This window comes from Cryptomeria japonica, chromosome 10, assembly GCF_030272615.1.
Source record: "Cryptomeria japonica chromosome 10, Sugi_1.0, whole genome shotgun sequence".
NCBI lineage: Eukaryota > Viridiplantae > Streptophyta > Pinopsida > Cupressales > Cupressaceae > Cryptomeria > Cryptomeria japonica.
In genome coordinates this window covers 21,266,461-21,285,649 of record NC_081414.1, presented here as the reverse complement: position 1 = coordinate 21,285,649, position 19,189 = coordinate 21,266,461, and the positions used below count along the sequence as shown (strand labels likewise).

Sequence of the window (19,189 nt, the reverse complement as noted above, 5' to 3'; positions counted from 1 at the left end):
CAGAAGATGCAATCAACTTCACTCCAATGGCTTCCTGAAAACCAAAGTAGGATCTATCTAGCCATAGTTGGAAATTTTTCATACCATTTAAAATAATGTCTCCCATTACCAGTGACTGATTGATCAATGTCGGCTACTATCTGCCTCCACTTCCACCGAATCATACTCCATCGCCACTTCCAACCTAACATGGCAGTGACGTCATATATACAACATAGAGGAAGCTCTTATTGCGGGTGAACTTCTTCCTCTGTTTGTAGCTTTTTTTGTGGGTGAACTTCTTCCTCCGTTTGTAGCTCTTATTGCTGTTGATAGAGGCTCGGGCATCGCCATTTACACAGCCCATTTTGGGCTCCCTTGCGGTCGTCCTCACTGGTTATGTGCTAGCCCTTGGCACTTTGTGCCCGTGGTACTTCGTGCCCCCATTCCCCGCTGTGGCCATTTTTGTCACAGCAATGATATTCCCCGCCACGATTAAACCCACAGGTTCACTACAGAGGTGGGACGAATGAGAGGCGGGATTTTGTAAAGAGGCAGGATTTATGAAATGACTTGGTCTTTTCTTTTTTTTTAAAGTAATGCACGCGGTCATCGGAATTTCGACGAATGCGGGTACTTTTTCTAAAAAAACCCAAATGTCATTGCCAATTCCTTCTCCGTCGAAATGAAATATTGCATTATCGTTGGAATTCTGACGAAATGGGGCATTTAAAAAAAAAAATCAAGTTTGATCACAATATACCTTCTTCGTCAGAAACCTCCATCGAAATTTTAGGCTAAATGTATTAGTGATAGGATCCGGTAGATTGTTGTGAAAGTCAAGACTATGGAAGATAGCTCATGCACATTTAATGGGGAGCTCTTGTTGAAGGAATATAAGGACAACACCATGCTTAATCATTATTTACCTCAAATTAAAGAAGCATTTAAGTGTTGTGAAGGCGATTTAGGTAGCCAATGAACTTAGGGTTTCCCTGGCTAAATTCGATTATGGTTAGCAGTTTGCAAAATCAGTGATCATCAATGCTTCCATAGTCATTGACGTTGCTTCCAAGCCCTAAACGGTATTCACGAAGACACTAGACAAAGCAATAGAGACTGATCCTACTGGAGCATTTTCAAATATACTGATTGGGGTTGTTCAGGTAGAAGATGTTAGGTCTTACATCCATGTCAAGATGGAAGAATTGGGTTATCATGGAAAGATCCTAGATATATGGATTGAGAAGTTAGCAAATGAGCACGGCTAAGTAAAACCAAAATTTCCTTATCTAGTCCAAAAGAATTTGAATACATGGAATAATTTTCCCAATTTCTATAATGATGATATGTGGGTCAGGATAGCTAAGCAATTGGGAAAATTATTCCATGTATCATCATGACAAGGGTACAAGCTAAAAGCAATAAGTTTAGAAACAAAGACTTCAAATAGAAATGAACCCAACTAACATAAACCCTAAATGTAAAATAAATAGTGTCCTAATTCAAAACTTAGTGGAACCACTAATACATTTCGGGTCAAATTCCGACGGAGGTTTCCGACAGACAAGGAGCATTGTGTGAAAAGTTGATTTTTTTTTTTTAAAATGCCTGTGTTCGTCGGAGGTTTCCGATGAACAGATATAAATTTTAATTCACGCTTAGATAATAATTAAATAAAATAAGCATTCGTAAAGAAAATATTTAGTCATTCAATGTTACATATAATCTGACAGAAAGATCCTAGAAAATTCTTGGAGAAAAGAAACATAATTACTAATCATTTTTTGTAAATAACACTAAATCAAATAAATAATAAATGTTTTATGCAATTTTTAAAAGTAGAACTCGTTCAATGCTTTCATGCACCGACGACAAAGCCGTTTGACCCACATCATCTCTCGCCATCGAAATTCCGATGACAACTAATGAAACATCTACAAAGGATGTTGTATATCTGACGTCACTTCCATGTCGGACAGTCGTCGAGGAGAAAACATAGAATCCATCGGTAATCCGCCGAAATTTGTGGTCAGGGGAGAAAATATAGTCGTCGTTGGAGGAGTTCATAACATTGTCGAACAACCAACGCAAATGGCATTGTCAGGAAGCCCGACGATGAGTTTTCGATGGTAAAGTTGGTCGGAAGTCTGATGTTGCGTCGTTGCAAATCTGACAATTAGCCATCAGAAATTAGGCCCAAATGTACTAGTGAATGTCATCATTTCCTGAGAGAAGGCAGTCACAAAGAATGGACTTGAAGCATTTTTAAATTTCCTATTTTATAAGGAAGATTCCATATTTATTTGATAATAAGATTTGTGGGACATTTTTTTCCAAATAGCGATAGGATTCTAGGCAAGTTGAGTGTAAGAATAAAGATGGAGACTCTGATCCACCTATCAACTTCCAAATGATAAATAGCTTTTTTACATGAAATTGTGGAGAAGAGCCTGAGATCTATCATGAGATATAACCACCTGATTATCTTGTATGTGGTTATGTCTATTTTGGGTGATGAATTCATGAATACAGGCCATAAAATTGTGTCAATACTAATATCTCCTCTATGTTATTGGCTATTGTGCTAGATTGTGGGCTATCTAAGGAAAAGGCAAAGTTGTTATATGAAAAGGTTTTCAAAAAGTAAGTTTTGGGAGGTATAGATGACATGCTCATGAACTTGGAGAATGTTCAAATACCTATTCCCAAAGATTACTATAGCATAGTGACAGAGGTGCCAAAGCTTCCCATCCCATTATTCTGATGGATGATGAAGACGAGTATCAAGACAACAAGCCTTTAGCAACCACAGGTTTATAACTCTTGCAAAGTTGGATGAAAATAGAGGAAAATGAGGATCTAGACTAGATCAAAACCTACATTCATCTTGAAGGGATTGAAGAGAAAATGAAAGTGGATGCCCCACACTCAATGGAGGACTTAGAAAGTGAAGACATGCATGAGGCTATTGGAGATCAAGAAGTTTGATGTATTGTTAGTAATTCTGTTATGTTTAGTCTTTGCTCATGCTTTGTAGTTGGTTTAAGGATCTTTTGTATTCGGCCATATGATAGTAGACAAATAGCTGGGAGACATGTGGAATTTTATTTTTTGGGAGACATTCTCTATAATTTCATTTGGCTTGCCTGACTTTATAAACTTATCTTTTCTATGTCTTAATTTTTTAGTTTAATATAAATGGTTGGCCTTCCAACAATTCAATGATAAAAATATAATAATATTGTAATATTATATAATATAATACTAATTAATATATAATATAAAATTATATTATAACATAATAATTATGGAATACTTTAGTTGTAGTAAACTTATATTACATTTTCCTCAATATCAAAAGTTACAATAAGTTTTTAATGTTACAAAACAAATATAATCTAAAATCAATTTTTTATTATGTTTTATATCATTAACAAATTATTAATTAATTAGATTGAAGTAAACATTTTTTAGATAATTTTTAATTTTAAAAATTACATCTAAACTTTAATAAAGATAAAAGAAATTAATATTGAAAAGTTGCTTTCTAATAACACTACTAAACATACTTTGTAAAGGGTTTAGGGACCCCTTCAAAACCTGTTTTTGCCTTAATCCAAAACACCACTAAATATACTGCTGGAAAGGAGAATTGCACTGTTCTTGAATTGAATAATCCAATCATATCAAAAATTTCAAAGGCCACAATATGATGACTCATATTAAGACAACTAGGCTTCCAACATTGTCAAAGAAAGTTATATCAATTACACATCATCCCTCTGATTAATCAGTAAGCGGCAGTGCCATACATTATCTTTTTTTTTCCTTCATAAAATGCAGACCAAAATCTAAGAGAAGTACAAGTACACAAAGAGACATATTGATACATCACCAGAATAATCATAAACTCAAAGTGCACCAATAATAACATGGCTCTGATAGGTACTGCACATAATTATATATTAGCTAGATGATTATTGAACTCTTTCTATAATAAGGAATCATAAACTTTGGGCTAATATTGTTTAAACATCCATTAAAAAAATATGCACATTGTCATCACATTTTTAAGTTTTTCTTCTTAGCTCATGACAACGATTTCACAACAGTTTTTGAATTTCTGATTTTCAAAAATTATAAATTTTTTTTAAACTGCTATACTCTATTATAGAAAACAGAGAATTTGCAACTAACAAACATAATTTAATTTTACATATAAATTAACATCTTTTATTAATTCAAATCAACGGTTACATCATTTCTCTATATAAAATCTTCATACTTGACAACAAGTAAAACTCTTTATAGAGATCATAGCCCATACAACAGACATAATAATAAACTTGCATTTTTATGCATCTTTAAGCGATTAAAACTCTTCAAAACATAGAAATTACTACCTATGAAAATTACCCAAAAAAACACTAAAAACTAATTCAGAATCACTCTCTAAAAATTTCAACTGCATTTGACATTACTAATTTTATTTCTAGTTGCACGCATAGCATCATTATTTAACAACTTGATGCATAATGGATGTTTGTGGTGGTTACATATTTTTCATTTGTCCGGCTGAATCTTCAATGTTATGCACAGCTTAGTGCAAACACTTCTTTTAGATGTACCTTCAGATGACACATCTTGGTGATAACTATGTAATGCTGGACTGCGAGGTCGTAATTGGATTCCAGGACCACCATTGTTAAATATACTATCAAACGAAGGAGAAGAATCACAACTCTCCAAGTCTTTAAGTTCTATATAATCACCATTCGAGATGTCAGCAAAGCTATCCTGACAGAAAGAATGATCCACACTAGAATTCTGGGAATCCTGACATGCACGCAGAAATTCTTCACCAGTCAAATGTCCATCAGTAGCTTCAGGCCTCGTAAAGCTTATATCAGCTGGAACTTGAGGAAAATCATTGATGTTTGATGGAAGCCATCCACACTCACAATTTGATCCTAAACCATTTGGCATCGAATCAACCTGAAAATACCATTAAAGACAATGTCTCAAGTTTTAACATCTCAGAATTTATAGACAAACTGATATATCCGAAACAGGAAACTAGAGGTAAGAAATGTGCATGTTCAATAATTGCTTGAAAAGAAAATACAATGAAACTCTATATTAGTTGTTAATTGAATGGTGTTTCAAAGGTAGAACAAAAGAAGGATGAAGAGAGTATTAAAACATGGAAGACACAGTACTCTATGGCAAACCATAGACAAATCAGAATTGATAAAATCAGGAAATCAGTAATATATCAAATTAAACAACATATTGATATAATATGGACATCATTATTTGAAAGGAAGAAATCTTACTACTCTTGAAGGAGGGCAATAAAACCACAGCTTCTGCTTCTCAAACTCTAATGTATGGACTGTGCCTTTTACATAAAACATTGTGGCCCCTTCACTTCAAAGGACTCTACCGTGTCATTTATACAAAATTATAAATGATATTCCTCATAACCCATTTTGGCTCATGACACTTAATACAAACAATAATAACACTTGCAACTTTAGAGCATTCAATACATCCACAAAATGTATGACTATGCAACACAACTTATTCATGACATCATAAGAAAATATGCATGACCAAACACCAAAAGAGTATCATATACAAGCAGAAAGTTTGATATTGTAAGTTTGATGAAGCTCCTCAAAACCCAATTCATTTGATGAATTGAGTCTGATGCATATGTGAAGTAGCTCAACATGTAAGTATTGCAAAATGTTAATGATGGATTTTAATTTAGCAGAACTTTGAACGAAGTTGGTAAGTTACTAGAAATTACTGAAAAGAAAACTGAAGAATCAAATTTCAAACAGGTAATTTAGAAGCTTTGAACCAACTACAAACCTGTTGATTAATTTTGTCCTTGCCAGATCCTAACCACATATTATGTTCAGCAGGATCTTCTGTCATATGTGGTAAACTTGACCTGTCTTCATTGCAGGAAGGATTTTTATTTTTAGGAGATGAATCACACTTCTCAATTTCTGCACTTTGCAAGCCACCACATTTTTCTGGAAGTTCATTCTTTTTGAGAACATGGCATAATACAAAAGCATTCTGCAGAACAGACGTAAATCAGGACTAACAGTTGCTTTACAAATTGCTAATAATAATGATAATAAATATTAAGAATATTAACATGTCAAAGTAATTAAAAAATATTAACATTCTCAATATTAAAAAAGAAATCATAGATCTTAACTCAGTTTTATGGTCTCATCATTAATTCAAAAATTTGTCTGTCTATGGTCTCATGATCTTAACTCAGTTAGAGGGAAATGGTATCAAACACTGAAATCATCTCAGAAATTCAAGGTTGCTTTGGCTTATGTGAAAATAAACAACATAGCCTTTTCTTAGAAGTGATTTATAAAATTTCTTATTCATTGACACCCTATTAAAGACCGAAGTTCCACTCTTGATTATTCAAGCAAGAGAAATAACAGCCAATGCAAGTTTAAGGGTACAAGACTGGCCAACTATGTAAGAAGTAACAGCCAATGCAAGTTTAAATCATATTAAGTAGCCACATTTTTAGGTGCAAAATGCATTCATACTATATCCTTGTGTATGCAGTTTTGAAATTCATTTAACGTCACACTGGCACTTTTATTACTGTAAATGGCTTCTTGGAACCTCTATATGCATATTTTTAATGTTTAAAGACATATATGATTAATATTAGCATCTTTAGAAAGGATACAGTTTAACCTATAGCAAAACACTGATATTTACCTACTTACATCACCAACATCATCAACTCAACATGCATACCCATTAAGATTTTCCAAAAATGGATGCAAACAAATGGGAGTTAAAAAGAAAGCTGCTCGTGAATCACTTTGCTACTGATCATGAGCAAAGAACACTATGAATGCCCTTACCATTGACTAACAAAAGAACTGTTTAGATCATATCTTTGTAAACATTTTTTTTCAATGATGGGAAAATCCATTACAATAACATTCAATTGAGCCCTATTAATAAAAAAGGATACCTGAACACATGGTATTTATGCCTCAACAATTCATTTGTTTGTTTTTTAAATAATGCATTTCTATATAAGCAAGACAGTGTTTGACACAACATAGAGAGGTATGTGAGCATGCACTTCTAGGTATCTAATTATTAAATCAATGTTTATATATGCAGATATAGAAAATGTTAATCAAAATAATTAATCAAAATAATACCTGCAAACCAGCTCCTGTCTTGAATTCCTTTTCATCCATACTGTATTCATGCATCATCCATTCAGTTTTTTCTCCACATGGAGGTCTGCCCTTATAGAAGCTTAGAGTCTTCCTTACTCCTGTTGACGTTGAGCGAGAGTGAACTGTCCGGTACCTTCTTGTTGTTCTCCAATACCCAGCTTCAGTAGCCCTATTAGAAAGTGAACCACTGGGATACTTCCGATTCCAAGGACTAAAAAAATACCACTGTTTGTTGCACTTTGGCAGAAAAGATCTCTCTGCAAAATTGAATAATATTCGATTTAACAATGACTAATTGAACACAAGTTTCCAACTTTTACATGGACAAACATCGTGGAAATTTATGTAACGTTAAAACATAAATTAAAATTTTCAGAAAATTTGACATTAGATGAACAGTTTATCTGCAAAATTGCATGAGACATTTCAAGCACACGTCATTGTGTACTACTTCATGAAAATTCATTCGCCACTCTAAACTAGTGAATCATCACTATTTATGCCAAAGATTTATTCCTCTTTTCGATATATAATTCAAGAAAAGCATGATTATCATATGCTTACTGGAAATCTAAGCTTGTTTTTCTCTGAGAATAAAAAAAAAAATGAGCCCATGGGACTCAAAAATACATACAACAAAAGCATGAGGGAATGAACAAGCTAAAAGCGAGAAACAACATAAACCCTAAACCCTAAATGTAAAACAAAGTGGAACCTGGCAAATCCCAAGGCTCCCATTTGTAAATAGAAACTTCTGGAATTAAATCCAGTTTTTCCTCGACGCCACTGTTTTTCCTCTTCAAGTAATAGAACACAAGATCTTCTTCAGTGGGATTGAATGTAAAGCCCGGTAGCAGAGCTGAATCCATTTGCTCAGAATCAAAAGAACAAAATTTAGGGCAACCTAAGCTCAACCGTGAGAATAATGGAAATGGCCACGAATCTCCCCCTCTATATATACTTCTGGCGTGCCGCTTTTCATGTAAGGGTATGTCCATTTATTTAGATTTCCAATAAATCCCCCATTGAAAATTTAGCTTGGTGCATACGCCAACTCTACTCTGGTGTAAACGAGAGAATGGCATTACAGTAAATTGACCCAAGCTTTTCCTGCAATTTCGTTTGATACGACGATTTGACGTGACGAACAGAAGCTATTTTCCAATCATCAGTCGTCATGTAAGTAAATAAAACTATAAAAATAGGGTAATTCTTCATCATACACGTGAGACTGGGTTAAGTATTTGTTTAGGTGTTTTCTAATTGCCTTTTAACATTATCTTGGGAAGGATGTGGACTCTTTTTATTTTAGTAAAACGAGGTGGTTTTTAGTTCAATAGAGTTATTTTTGATTATATAGTGTTTAAGAGTAAGTACCTAGCTTATGATATTAAAGAGTATTAATTTTTTTTTTTTAATGGTTGATTATTAGTTTTGATTAAAATATTTTTTAATTAATTTTTAAAAAGTAGTTAAGAAGATAAATTTTAAGATATAAGTATTTTTTAATTTAAATATTTATGTAATCTAAATATTTTAGTATGTAGTATAGTTTTGTATTCATTAATTTTTAATTACAAAAACAACATATTTTATATGTTCAATCTTTTTTATATATGATCCAAGGTTCATTTTGGGACATAAGATGATGTCAATCTTTTTGTAAAGATGAGATGTGTAATGTGTTAAATGTAATGCTCGACATAATAAAACATTGGTATAGCTTAATTGTTTTCTATATGATGTCAGAATATATAAGGCATGTGAAATCACATCTTATTGTGTGTTAGATGTAATGGTGGACATAATAAAGGTTTGATATAGCTTAACTGTTTTCTATATGATCTTAGAATAGATAAGACACTTGAAATGGCATCTTATTGTGTGCTAAATGTAATGCTTGACATAATAAAAGACCAAGATAGTTTAACTGTTTTTTATATGATGTCAGAAGAGATAAAGGCACTCACTTGATACGACATTTTATTGTGCTAAATGTAATGCCCGACATAATAAAAGACCAAGATAGTTTAACTGTTTTTTATATGATGTCAGAAGAGATAAAGGCACTCGAGATGACATCTTATTGTGCTAAATGTAATGCCCGACAAGAGATAAAGACACTTGAGATGACATCTTATTGTGCTAAATATAATGCCCCACAACATAAATGATGAGACACTTTAACTGTTTGTGTTACATTGTGTCAAATAAGGCTCAGATTGTTAAATTTTAACTGTTGCATTTGATAAGGACAAAAAAGTTTAGGTGTCACACTAAGGTTAAGATGTCCAATAGTTAATTTCAAGCTTTTTACAACAAGAGAAAATGTTTTTTTGAATCTTTAAAATCTAAAATAACTACCCCATTATTTATATGTTTTAGTATGTTTTCACAAAGATATTTTTCAATGTCTTTTTAATGACTTCCTCCCACTTAAACATTCATTTTATAAGACAAAATTAAACAATTTATTTTCTTTAAATTTAATATAATTTCAATTTTTTATACAAATATTTGAATCTTTAATTTGAACTATTATTTTCTAAAATCATCTTAATAATTAAAACCAAAATTACACCCTTAAACTTTCATATTTATATAAATTATAGATTAGAAATAAGTTCTCCTAACATTATGTAAAATTCCATAAACAAATTTTGTAAATCAATAACATTCTTAAATATTTTTGAAGGAAAATGAATCATTCAAATTTCTTCTTCAAATAATAAGACATTTATTATAAATAAATTTATATATAAATTAAATATATCAAAATAATTTTTTAATTTTCCGTAAATTTCTACCATACCTATGCAAACCTGGCCTGACAGAGCTAAAACGTCCAGTTAGAAATTAAAAACGAAAAAACCCTAAATCGGCTGTGGAAGGAGTCGTTACAAACAAACTGCTGCACCTTATGTGCAACCCTCCTCTGGATGTGTGAACTACTCGCCTTTACGAGAATATAGATGAATCTCAATTTCCCAGACATTCATTTGGTCAAAGCTTTAAATTATTATTATTCATCCCCAGAAAAGCAGATCATTTCCCTCCAAAACTCGATCCTTTTTAGTATTAATTGCACAACTTAAAACTCACGATCCCCAGGGTTCCGAGCCAAATTCGAACACACAACGGAACAATTGTACAGGTGGCAGAATCGAATTCAACGCCACGGGAATCACAGAACGGTGTATGCGCATTTATTTTAATTGCAGAAGCTCTTTTTCTACAACCGATCTTGCAAGATCTTGACAGCACGTAAAACTCGCGATGGTTTCAAACCAAGTTCCAAAACAAAACGGAACATCTGCAGGTGGCAGAACGGAATGCAACGGCACGGGATCCAGAGAACGGTGTTGGAGTAGTTTGAAAAAGAAAAGGGCACAAGTGCGGTGATTTGCAGGTGGCAGAAGAGAATTAAACGGCAGAGAAAAGAAGAGATTGAGAGAAGGATGTACGCGTGATAAGGAGGGCATAGGTATCAAGAACAATTAGGGGACAAATTAATTCTCTCCAATCTTATGTCGGCACATGAAAAAGATCAGAGGAGAAACCCAAAAACTGGGCTGTACAGAACACAGGCCCTTACCATTGAATTAATGCTAGACTAGGGATAGAAAGAGGGAGTGATAAAGATAGGCTTAGTGAGAGAGAACATTTGAGAAATCAGACTAAAAATAAGAATTGGATTATGAAATTAAGATATATAGAGATTTTGCTGCAAAAGAAAAAGAGATGAGAGAGATGAGAGAATGCTTCAGAAATCGGTTATGCGATAATGGAGGTTTTGCAGGTTGTGAGAGCAACTTGGAGAAGATAGGTAGAACTTTGGGGACCATTTTAGAAATTGATGAAAATATAGTTGATTCATATTTGTATGCTAGGGTGAAAATAGCACCGGTGAAGCAGATTCCTTCCCATATTTGTTTAAAATCGGCGAATAGGATTTGGTTGCAATAGTTAGAAGTGGAAGAAGTTAGGCTTTATTGTGGTCGGTGTGGTAGTAGAAAACATTTGGAGGTGGATTGTAGAGTGTTTGTTAGACCCGCTAGGAGATGGATTTTGCGGCCCAACAGATGGACAACGGTTGAAAAAATGGTTTCCCCTCAAAGGCGGGTCTTGAATACCCACGCTGGGAAATCGGATTGTGCTGGTTCTTCGGAAGCTAAGGGATAGAGCAAGGTCAAATCTATCCCCGATGGAGAGGAAATTATTCTCGAAGATGATCCTATGAAATGTATGGCGTCCCCTAGAAAAGCCTTGGTTGTAAGTAAGGGTCTTTCAAATACCGAGATAGATTACGAATTAGCGACAGAGGAGGAGTATGATAAAGAAGATGAATTGGATGTTGTTGACCCCAAATGTATTAGCCAATCGACCAAGGTTCTTTCGGGTAGATCCAAGGGCTGCAAAGATAGAAGAAGAAACAAACAAAAGAGAGAGGATGGAGCAAAGGAGAAGGGCATCATCAGTGTTATCAATTCTATGAAGAGATCTAAGGGAGGTAATCCCTCCACTGGAGCACCATGAAAATTCTTATTGGGAATGTCAGGGGACTAATGACCCCTGACAAGAGATTCTTGGTTAAACGTACATTAGATAAGACCTCTAATGATGTTATTTTGCTTCAAGAACCCAAGCTAAATTTGGATAAAGCTCTAAATTTTTGGACTTTTGTTCGAGATGGGAAAGTTATTTTCAAGAAGCTAGAGAATCGATAGGTGGATTGGGGATACTTTGGAATCCTCAAGTGGTTAAAATTGTTCCTTGAGATACATCTAATTACTAGATGGTTTTCAAGGTGGAATTATTGATGGGTGATTTGGAGTTTCCATTAATCAATGTATATGGCCCACTAAAGAGGAAAAGATGAAGGTTTGGCAAAGATCTTTCATTCCGGATACAAATTTTTAGGAACGATAGGGTGGTTATAGTGGGAGAATTCAATGCCATATTACCTTTAGATGACAAAAATGGAGGCCTAAGGAAATCCAACATGATTATGGAGGACTTTAAATATTTTGTGAATTCCAATGAAGTGTTTGATGTGGTGCTGAATAATGGATTATACACTTGGACTAATAGAAGATTGAACTTCTCTAGGATTTCTAAAAGGCTAGACATGTTTTTCATAGGACCAAAATGGATGGAGGGTCAATTTATGATGTCATCAAGAATTCTACCATATTCAGGCTCTGATCATTTCCCTGTCTAACTGGAATTGGATGTTGGGAAGACTAAGCAGCAGGGAAACTTCAAGTTTTAGAGTATGTGGTAGAGGGATAGGCATTTTTTTGACCATTTAAAAAGCTAGTGGGAAGAAAGTGATATTATTGTTGGTACTCCCAGTTTTCGTTTTGTGAAGAGACTACATTTTTTAAAAGACAAAATTAAGTAGTGGAATGTGGCGTCATTTTAAAACATTTTCACAGAAAAACTAAGACTAAAGGGGAAATTAGCAGCTCTCACCGAGACGGCGATGAATCCAGGGATATTTTATCAGGAATTTGTGAAAGAAAAAGAGCTAAGAGAGAGTCTGGTAGAGGTCCTTAGAAGAGAGTAGATCTATTAGAAAGAAAAATCTAGGGAGTTGTGGATTAGGACAAGGGATTCTAACACAATGTTCTTTCACTCCTCAGTTAAAGAAAAATTCCCTCTTTACATAATAGAAGCAATTAGAGATGATGGAGGCTCTTGGTGCTCATCTATGGAGGATATTGAAAAGGTAGTGGTGCAACACTTCAAAAAGGTGCTTGGCACTAGCAATAGCATCAATGCTGGAAGAAGCAACTTTTTGTTGGATGTGATTAACGAGGAGGTTTCCAGGGAGGACATCGAAGCTCTAATGGTGCCCTTCTCTCTACAAGAGATCAAGGAGGCTACCTTCTCGTTGCATCATAATAAGGCGCCAGGCCTAGATGGATTCATGGTAGAGGTTTTCCAAAAATATTGAGAGTTCATGGGGTCAGACTTATGGAGGGTTGTGGAAGACTTTAGGAAAAAGAGGAGTTTTGTTAGAGAGATCAACAATACCATTATTGTTCTCATTCCCAAAAAGTAGAATTGTGAAACTATGATACACTATCATCCCATTTCTCTCTCTAATTCTATCTATAAAATCATTTTGAAGGATATGGCTATCAGACTGAAGAAAATTTTGCATAAATATATTTTGGAGGAGCAACATGGTTTCACCCCGGGCAAAGAAATATCTAATAGCATTATTTTGGTAGTGGAGACCATCCATTTCATAAACAAGGACAAATTGAGAGGTATGGTGGTCAACTTAGATGTTAGTAAGGCTCATGACTGTGTGATTTGGAACTTTATTTTGACTGTTTTAGAAAGATTTGGTTTCTATAGGAAATTGTTGGAGTGTGTTAGGCATTATATTTCATCCACTAACTTCTCAGTGCTAGTAAACGGTGTTGTATGTGGTTTTTTTAATGCTACCAATAGATTGAGACAAGGAGACCCCTTATCCCCATCACTTTTTGTTCTCATGGTGGAAGTCTTAGGGAGCAATATTAGGAAGAAATGCAAGTTAGGGCAATGGAAAGAAATTCAAGTTCATAGAAATATGGACCCCGTTACTCATTCGCAATTTGCGGATGACAATATCTTATTTGGAGAAGCTTCAGAGCAAGAAGAAAAGGAGATTCTCAAGACAATGTATAAGAACAAATCACAGTTGTTTTTCGACAAAATGAATAAAAGGCTGTAGATAAAGATTGTGAAGATTTTGGAATTTCAGATTGAGGTATTCCCAACGAAGTATTTGGGGGTTCCATTTTTCTTGGGATGTAGTCACAAGCTTATGTGGGAGGACATAATAAACAAGTGTCAAGGCAAATCCTCATTGTGGAAGAACATATGGTTTTCTCATGTGGATAGAATCCAAATGATTAAATCTATCTTATTAGCGGTTCCTATTTATAGTTGTAAAGTGGAAAATTGAACCCTAGTGATTCCACACCTATGAGAGAGAAAATAAATCACTAGGATGATTTTCACTTGGGAGATACTTTACATTCAAAAGGGGGGTTGAATTCACTAGATCCAAACCCTAGAGTGAATACAGATCTAAATACTAAGTGAATTGCAAGGGTGCAATACAATTTACCCGCTTTTGTAAGTAGAAGAGTTGACTATGCAAAAAATGAAGATAAAATGGGTGAAATAAGGAGCTATTGATTCAGGATAGCATTGTAACTTCAGATATGTGGTATTTAGATTGATACAGACCTGCCCTACAAATTTGGAGAAAATTTGTTGGGACCATGCATAAGTTATTCACAGTCCTCCGAATAATCCATGAGTCAAAAAGGGTTTTTCGGTCTCTACAAATGAATCCTAAATTTGCAATTACAGCCACGCGCTTGTAGTCTACACATAAAAAAGAAGGGAAGAAGGGTTGTGGTTAGGTTTTTGCCTTAGTCAAACCCTGGTTGAGTAATTAACCTTGAAAGAAAGTAATTGCAAATGCTTAAATGTAAATAATGAAAATGTATACCTTGTAGATCTGCAATTTGTTGATGATGGTTTCTTTTCTTCTTGAATGTATTCACAAGTGAAGAGAGTGCATCAGAAGATGACTATAATAAAGATGAAAGAGAAGTTAATCTCTTTATGGCACTAGATGAACCAGTTGTTGAAGATGAGGAAGATGAAGACATTGAAGCTGAAGTGCATCTAGAAGGCAAGCTCATAAGTGCACTTGAGGAATTAAGTAATACAAGAAGATAACTCAAGAAGGTCAGGCTTGCTGCAACAGAAGAACAAGATCTCTTGAAGAAATCCCTGGATGAGTCCAATCGAGTTATTTCGGACTTGAAATTCCAGTTGGAAGAAGCCAAGATGATATGTGAAGTTACATCTTCTGATTTGATGAAGAAGGAAAAGGAGCATCATGACCTGGAAGAAGAAATAGTGAAGCTAAGAAAGGAACTTGAAAAGAGTAAGGATGAACTAAAAATGAGGAGCAAATATGAGGGTAGCACAAAAGCCTTGGACAAGATGTTGAGCAAATAGAAGAAATATAAAGATACCAGTGGCTTGGGATTTGAAGAAGGACAAATTTCAAACATCAAAGATACATCTGGTAAGGAGATATAGTTCACTTCTTCAAGTGAAGGTGAAGAGAAGAAAACATTCATAGTAAGCAAGGATGTCGATAAGAAGACTTATGCAGAAGCTGTTAGAAACTGCCCCACAAACTTGTATACATAATCAATGAACCAGAGGTCACACTCAATGTACCAGAATCCAGATCTTAGGAGTAATGAAAAGGTTTATTATAAAGGGTTCATTAGAGTTATCAACATGAAAGGAAGACCCTCGGTGAGATATACGTTTGTAGGACCAAGGCAACCAAATCGGTATGTTCCAAACTTTCATGGTTATTCTTACTAGTGTAACAAATTAGGACATAGGTTAGCTAACTATAGATTAATGAATAAGCCCACTGTGAGTTATGAAAATAGAAACTCTTTTCCTGCACTCTATGAGATGAATGTCATCAATGTAATGGATCGAGTCATAGAAGTTATGAGTGTAGGAGAAGTCAACCAGTTTCCTACAATAATTTTTCAAACTCATCATTTAATATGAATGTAAAATGTTATAATTGTCATGAGTTTGGACATATTGCAAAGCATTGTAGAAACAGGAAAATCAAGTAGAAGAGGACAACTCTTGAATAGGAACCGATAACCATACCGAAGCATAAAATTACAGTTGACAAGAAGAAGGAAACTCAACCGGTTTGGGTTAAGAAAGAAAATGACAAAGAAGAATCAAGTCTGATAGTGCAGAGTGCCCTACATGTAGAAAGGATAAACTTATGGGTTGTAGACAGTGGCTATTCGAACCACATGACCAGTGATAAAAATAAATTTATCAAGCTTGAAGATTGGAATGTTGGCTCGGTGAGGTTTGGAGATAACTCATCTATCGAGATAAAGGGAAAAGGTACTCTAAATATTGATGGAAAACTAAAAGCACATGATATATATTATGTGGAAGGCCTGAAGCACAATTTGATGAGAGTGAGTCAGATGTGTGACAAAGGTTATGAATTCACCTTTGATTCTACCAGTTTCCAGATAAAGAAGGAGAGTATCGGTCAGGTTGTAGTAGAAGGCAAGAGGATAGATGGAAATGTATACAATCTGAAAGAATGTTTTGAATCCCAATGCATGTTGGCACAAGTAGACGAAAGCTGGTTGTGGCACATAAGATTAGGCCACATAAAATTTGATAATCTAGTTGTAGTAAGAAAAAAGGGTTGTGTGAGAAACATACCAGCCATCATCAAACTAGTAAGCACATTTTGTGATGAATGTGTGAAAGGAAAGAAGACTAAAGTGACCTTCAAGAAAAAAGAACACAACACCTCAAGACCACTTGAACTTGTACATACAGATTTGTGTAGTCCAACTAGGAAAAGAGCTCTTACCGATGAGAGATACTTCATGATCTTCATTGATGACTATTAAAGAATGACATGGGTCACTTTCCTCAAGGATAAATCAAAATCATATGATAGATTCAAGATCTTCTCGACGAGGGTAGAGAAGGAAAGTGGATGCAAGTTGAAATGACTAAGATCCGATCGAGGTGGAGAGTTCACATCAAATGAGTTTGAAGATTATTGTGAGAGACATGGAATTAGAAAGCAATACTCAACCCCTAGGACACCACAACAAAATGGTGTGGTAGAAAGGAAGAACATGATAGTCAAGGAGATGGCAAGAACCATGTTGAATGAGGCAAGTTTACCAAATTTGTATTGGAAGGAAGCGGTTCATACTTAAGCATATACTTTGAACTGGGTTCAACTAAGAACAAACAACAAAATGACACCTTATGAGTTGTGGTATGACCGAAAACCATTAGTCAAGTACTTCAAGGTATTTGGAAGCAAATGTTTTATCAAGAGAGACATGGATGGTTTAGGTAGTTTTTATTATAGGAGTGATGAAGGGATCTTCCTTGGTTACTCAACTAATAGTAAAGCCTACAAATGCTACAACAAAAGACTAAGAAGAGTCATTAAGAGTGTGCTTGTAATATACATAAAGGAAGACAAGCACAAGTGAACTAGTATGATGATTTCGGTGATTTTGGTGAACCAGTATGATGATTTTGGTGATGAAGGTAAAATTGTTAGGCATAAAGCTAGACTTGTGTGCAAGGGCTACTCTCAAGTAGAAGGCATTAATTTTGAAGAAACATTTGTACTGGTAGCTAGACTAGAAGCAATTAGGATGTTTCTATCTTTTTCAGACCACAAAGGTTATAAGGTATATCAAATGGATGTAAAATCTGCTTTCCTCAATGGAAATTTGGAAGAAGAAGTGTACATGGAGCAACCGGAAGGGTTGCTGTTCAATGATGATGAAATATTTATGTGTCAGTTGAAGAAAGCCCTGTATGGTTTAAAGCAGGCTCCTAGAGTATGGTATTCAAGGCTAGATAAGTACTCGAAGGAGCAAGGATTGAAAATGGGGAGTGTTGACAACAATCTATACATCGAGGCAGTTGGAAACCACATGATCACTGTGGTTGTGTATGTAGATGACATCATTTTTGGAGGTAACAAGGACACTCTATGCAAGGACTTTGTTAATCAGATGAAAATAGAATTTGAGATGTCTATGCTTGGATAGCTATCACTTTTTATTGGTTTGGAGGTCTCACAATGAGACAAGGGAATTTTTTTTCTGTCAAACCAAGTATGACCAGGACATGTTGAAGAAATTCCAAATGGAAGACAACAAATCAATAAGTACTCCCATGGCGACCGGATGCAAGTTGAGCAAGGATGATGAATCACCCTTAGTAGATCAGATATTGTATATATAATTGGCAGTTTGTTATATCTTACTGCTTCTAGACTAGATATAGTGTAGGTAGTATGCATGGTGGCTAGATTTCAAGATGCACACAAACAGTCATATGTAACTATAGTCAGGAGTATATTCTGGTATATACAAGGGACACTAGATTACCGACTATGGTATCCCAAGAAAGGGGATTTTATCTTGCATGCCTACACTGATGCTAATTGGGCAAGTTGTATTGATGATCAAAAGAGAACAAGTGATGGTGCATTCTTCCTAGGTAATCGGTTGATCTCATGGCACATCAAGAAGCAAGATTCAATTTCTCTATCGACTGCTGAGGCGGAATATATTGTTACTACCACATGTTGTTCTCAGGTGCTATGGATGAAGCAGACCCTCAAGGATATTCAAGTAGAGATGTCTAACCCTATTTCTATCCAGTGTGATAATTCTAGTGCAATTAACATATCAAAAAATTCGGCTATGCACTCAAGGAAAAAACATATTGCCATCAAATATCATTTTCTCGGGGAGAAGGTAGCATATTAGGAAGTCAATGTAGAGTATGTCCCTACAGGTGAACATGCTGGCATTGCACACACATATATAAGAAAGTGTTAATAGAAATTGTAGATGATTTGCCTAGTGAATTGTATAGGTGGTTAGATGCTAAGAGGTTAGCAATTATGGAGCTAGATAAGAAAATTAAAATTGAGAAACTTCTAGCTGTACATCCAATCAAATCGGTTGAAGAAATTGATGAATTGATCAGTGAAGCTAATAGGTCAATTTTTGCAAGCGGACACTGGCATGTGAGCCTAATGGCTAGCAGGGTTAATAAAATTTTAGAAGAAACAACTAACAAATGGGACATCTTCTTTATTGAGAAAGGAAAACAAGAAGAACTAAAAAGACCTAAAACTTTCAAAGTCTATCAAAAGGACAAGGACAAGGGGAAAGGCAAGGTAGGGGGACTACCAAACATTAAAGTAATTGATAACCTACCACCACCTTCGGTTACTCCACTGGTACAGACTGATAGTACACTGGCTACTGAAAATGTGGATACACCACATGAGGATACAAAACCTAAGTCTAAAATTT

At 34.9% G+C, this 19,189-nt stretch overlaps 1 protein-coding gene across 1 annotated transcript; it reads right to left on the bottom strand.

Annotated features, from left to right (window-relative positions):
* Window positions 1-4,298: 4,298 nt before the first annotated feature.
* LOC131076701 (NAC domain-containing protein 60) lies at window positions 4,299-8,397 on the bottom strand. The gene is made up of 4 exons (XM_058014005.2): window positions 7,948-8,397; window positions 7,212-7,489; window positions 5,863-6,075; window positions 4,299-4,977 (listed from the first exon to the last, which is right to left on the bottom strand). Exons 1-4 carry the CDS (start codon window positions 8,228-8,230, stop codon window positions 4,546-4,548), a joined length of 1,206 nt encoding a protein of 401 aa, XP_057869988.2. The 5' UTR covers window positions 8,231-8,397; the 3' UTR covers window positions 4,299-4,545.
* Window positions 8,398-19,189: the final 10,792 nt, after the last annotated feature.

What these genes read in the sequence shown, in the direction of transcription:
- LOC131076701 (XM_058014005.2), bottom strand. Translation starts at nt 8,230, where the DNA reads ATGGACATACCCTTACATGAAAAGCGGCACGCCAGAAGTATATATAGA. An exon ending in AGACAGGAGCTGGTTTGCAG is followed by an intron (nt 6,076 to 7,211) that starts GTATTATTTTGA and finishes TCTGTTCTGCAG; the next exon opens with AATGCTTTTGTATTATGCCA. An exon ending in AGGACAAAATTAATCAACAG is followed by an intron (nt 4,978 to 5,862) that starts GTTTGTAGTTGG and finishes TGGTATTTTCAG; the next exon opens with GTTGATTCGATGCCAAATGG.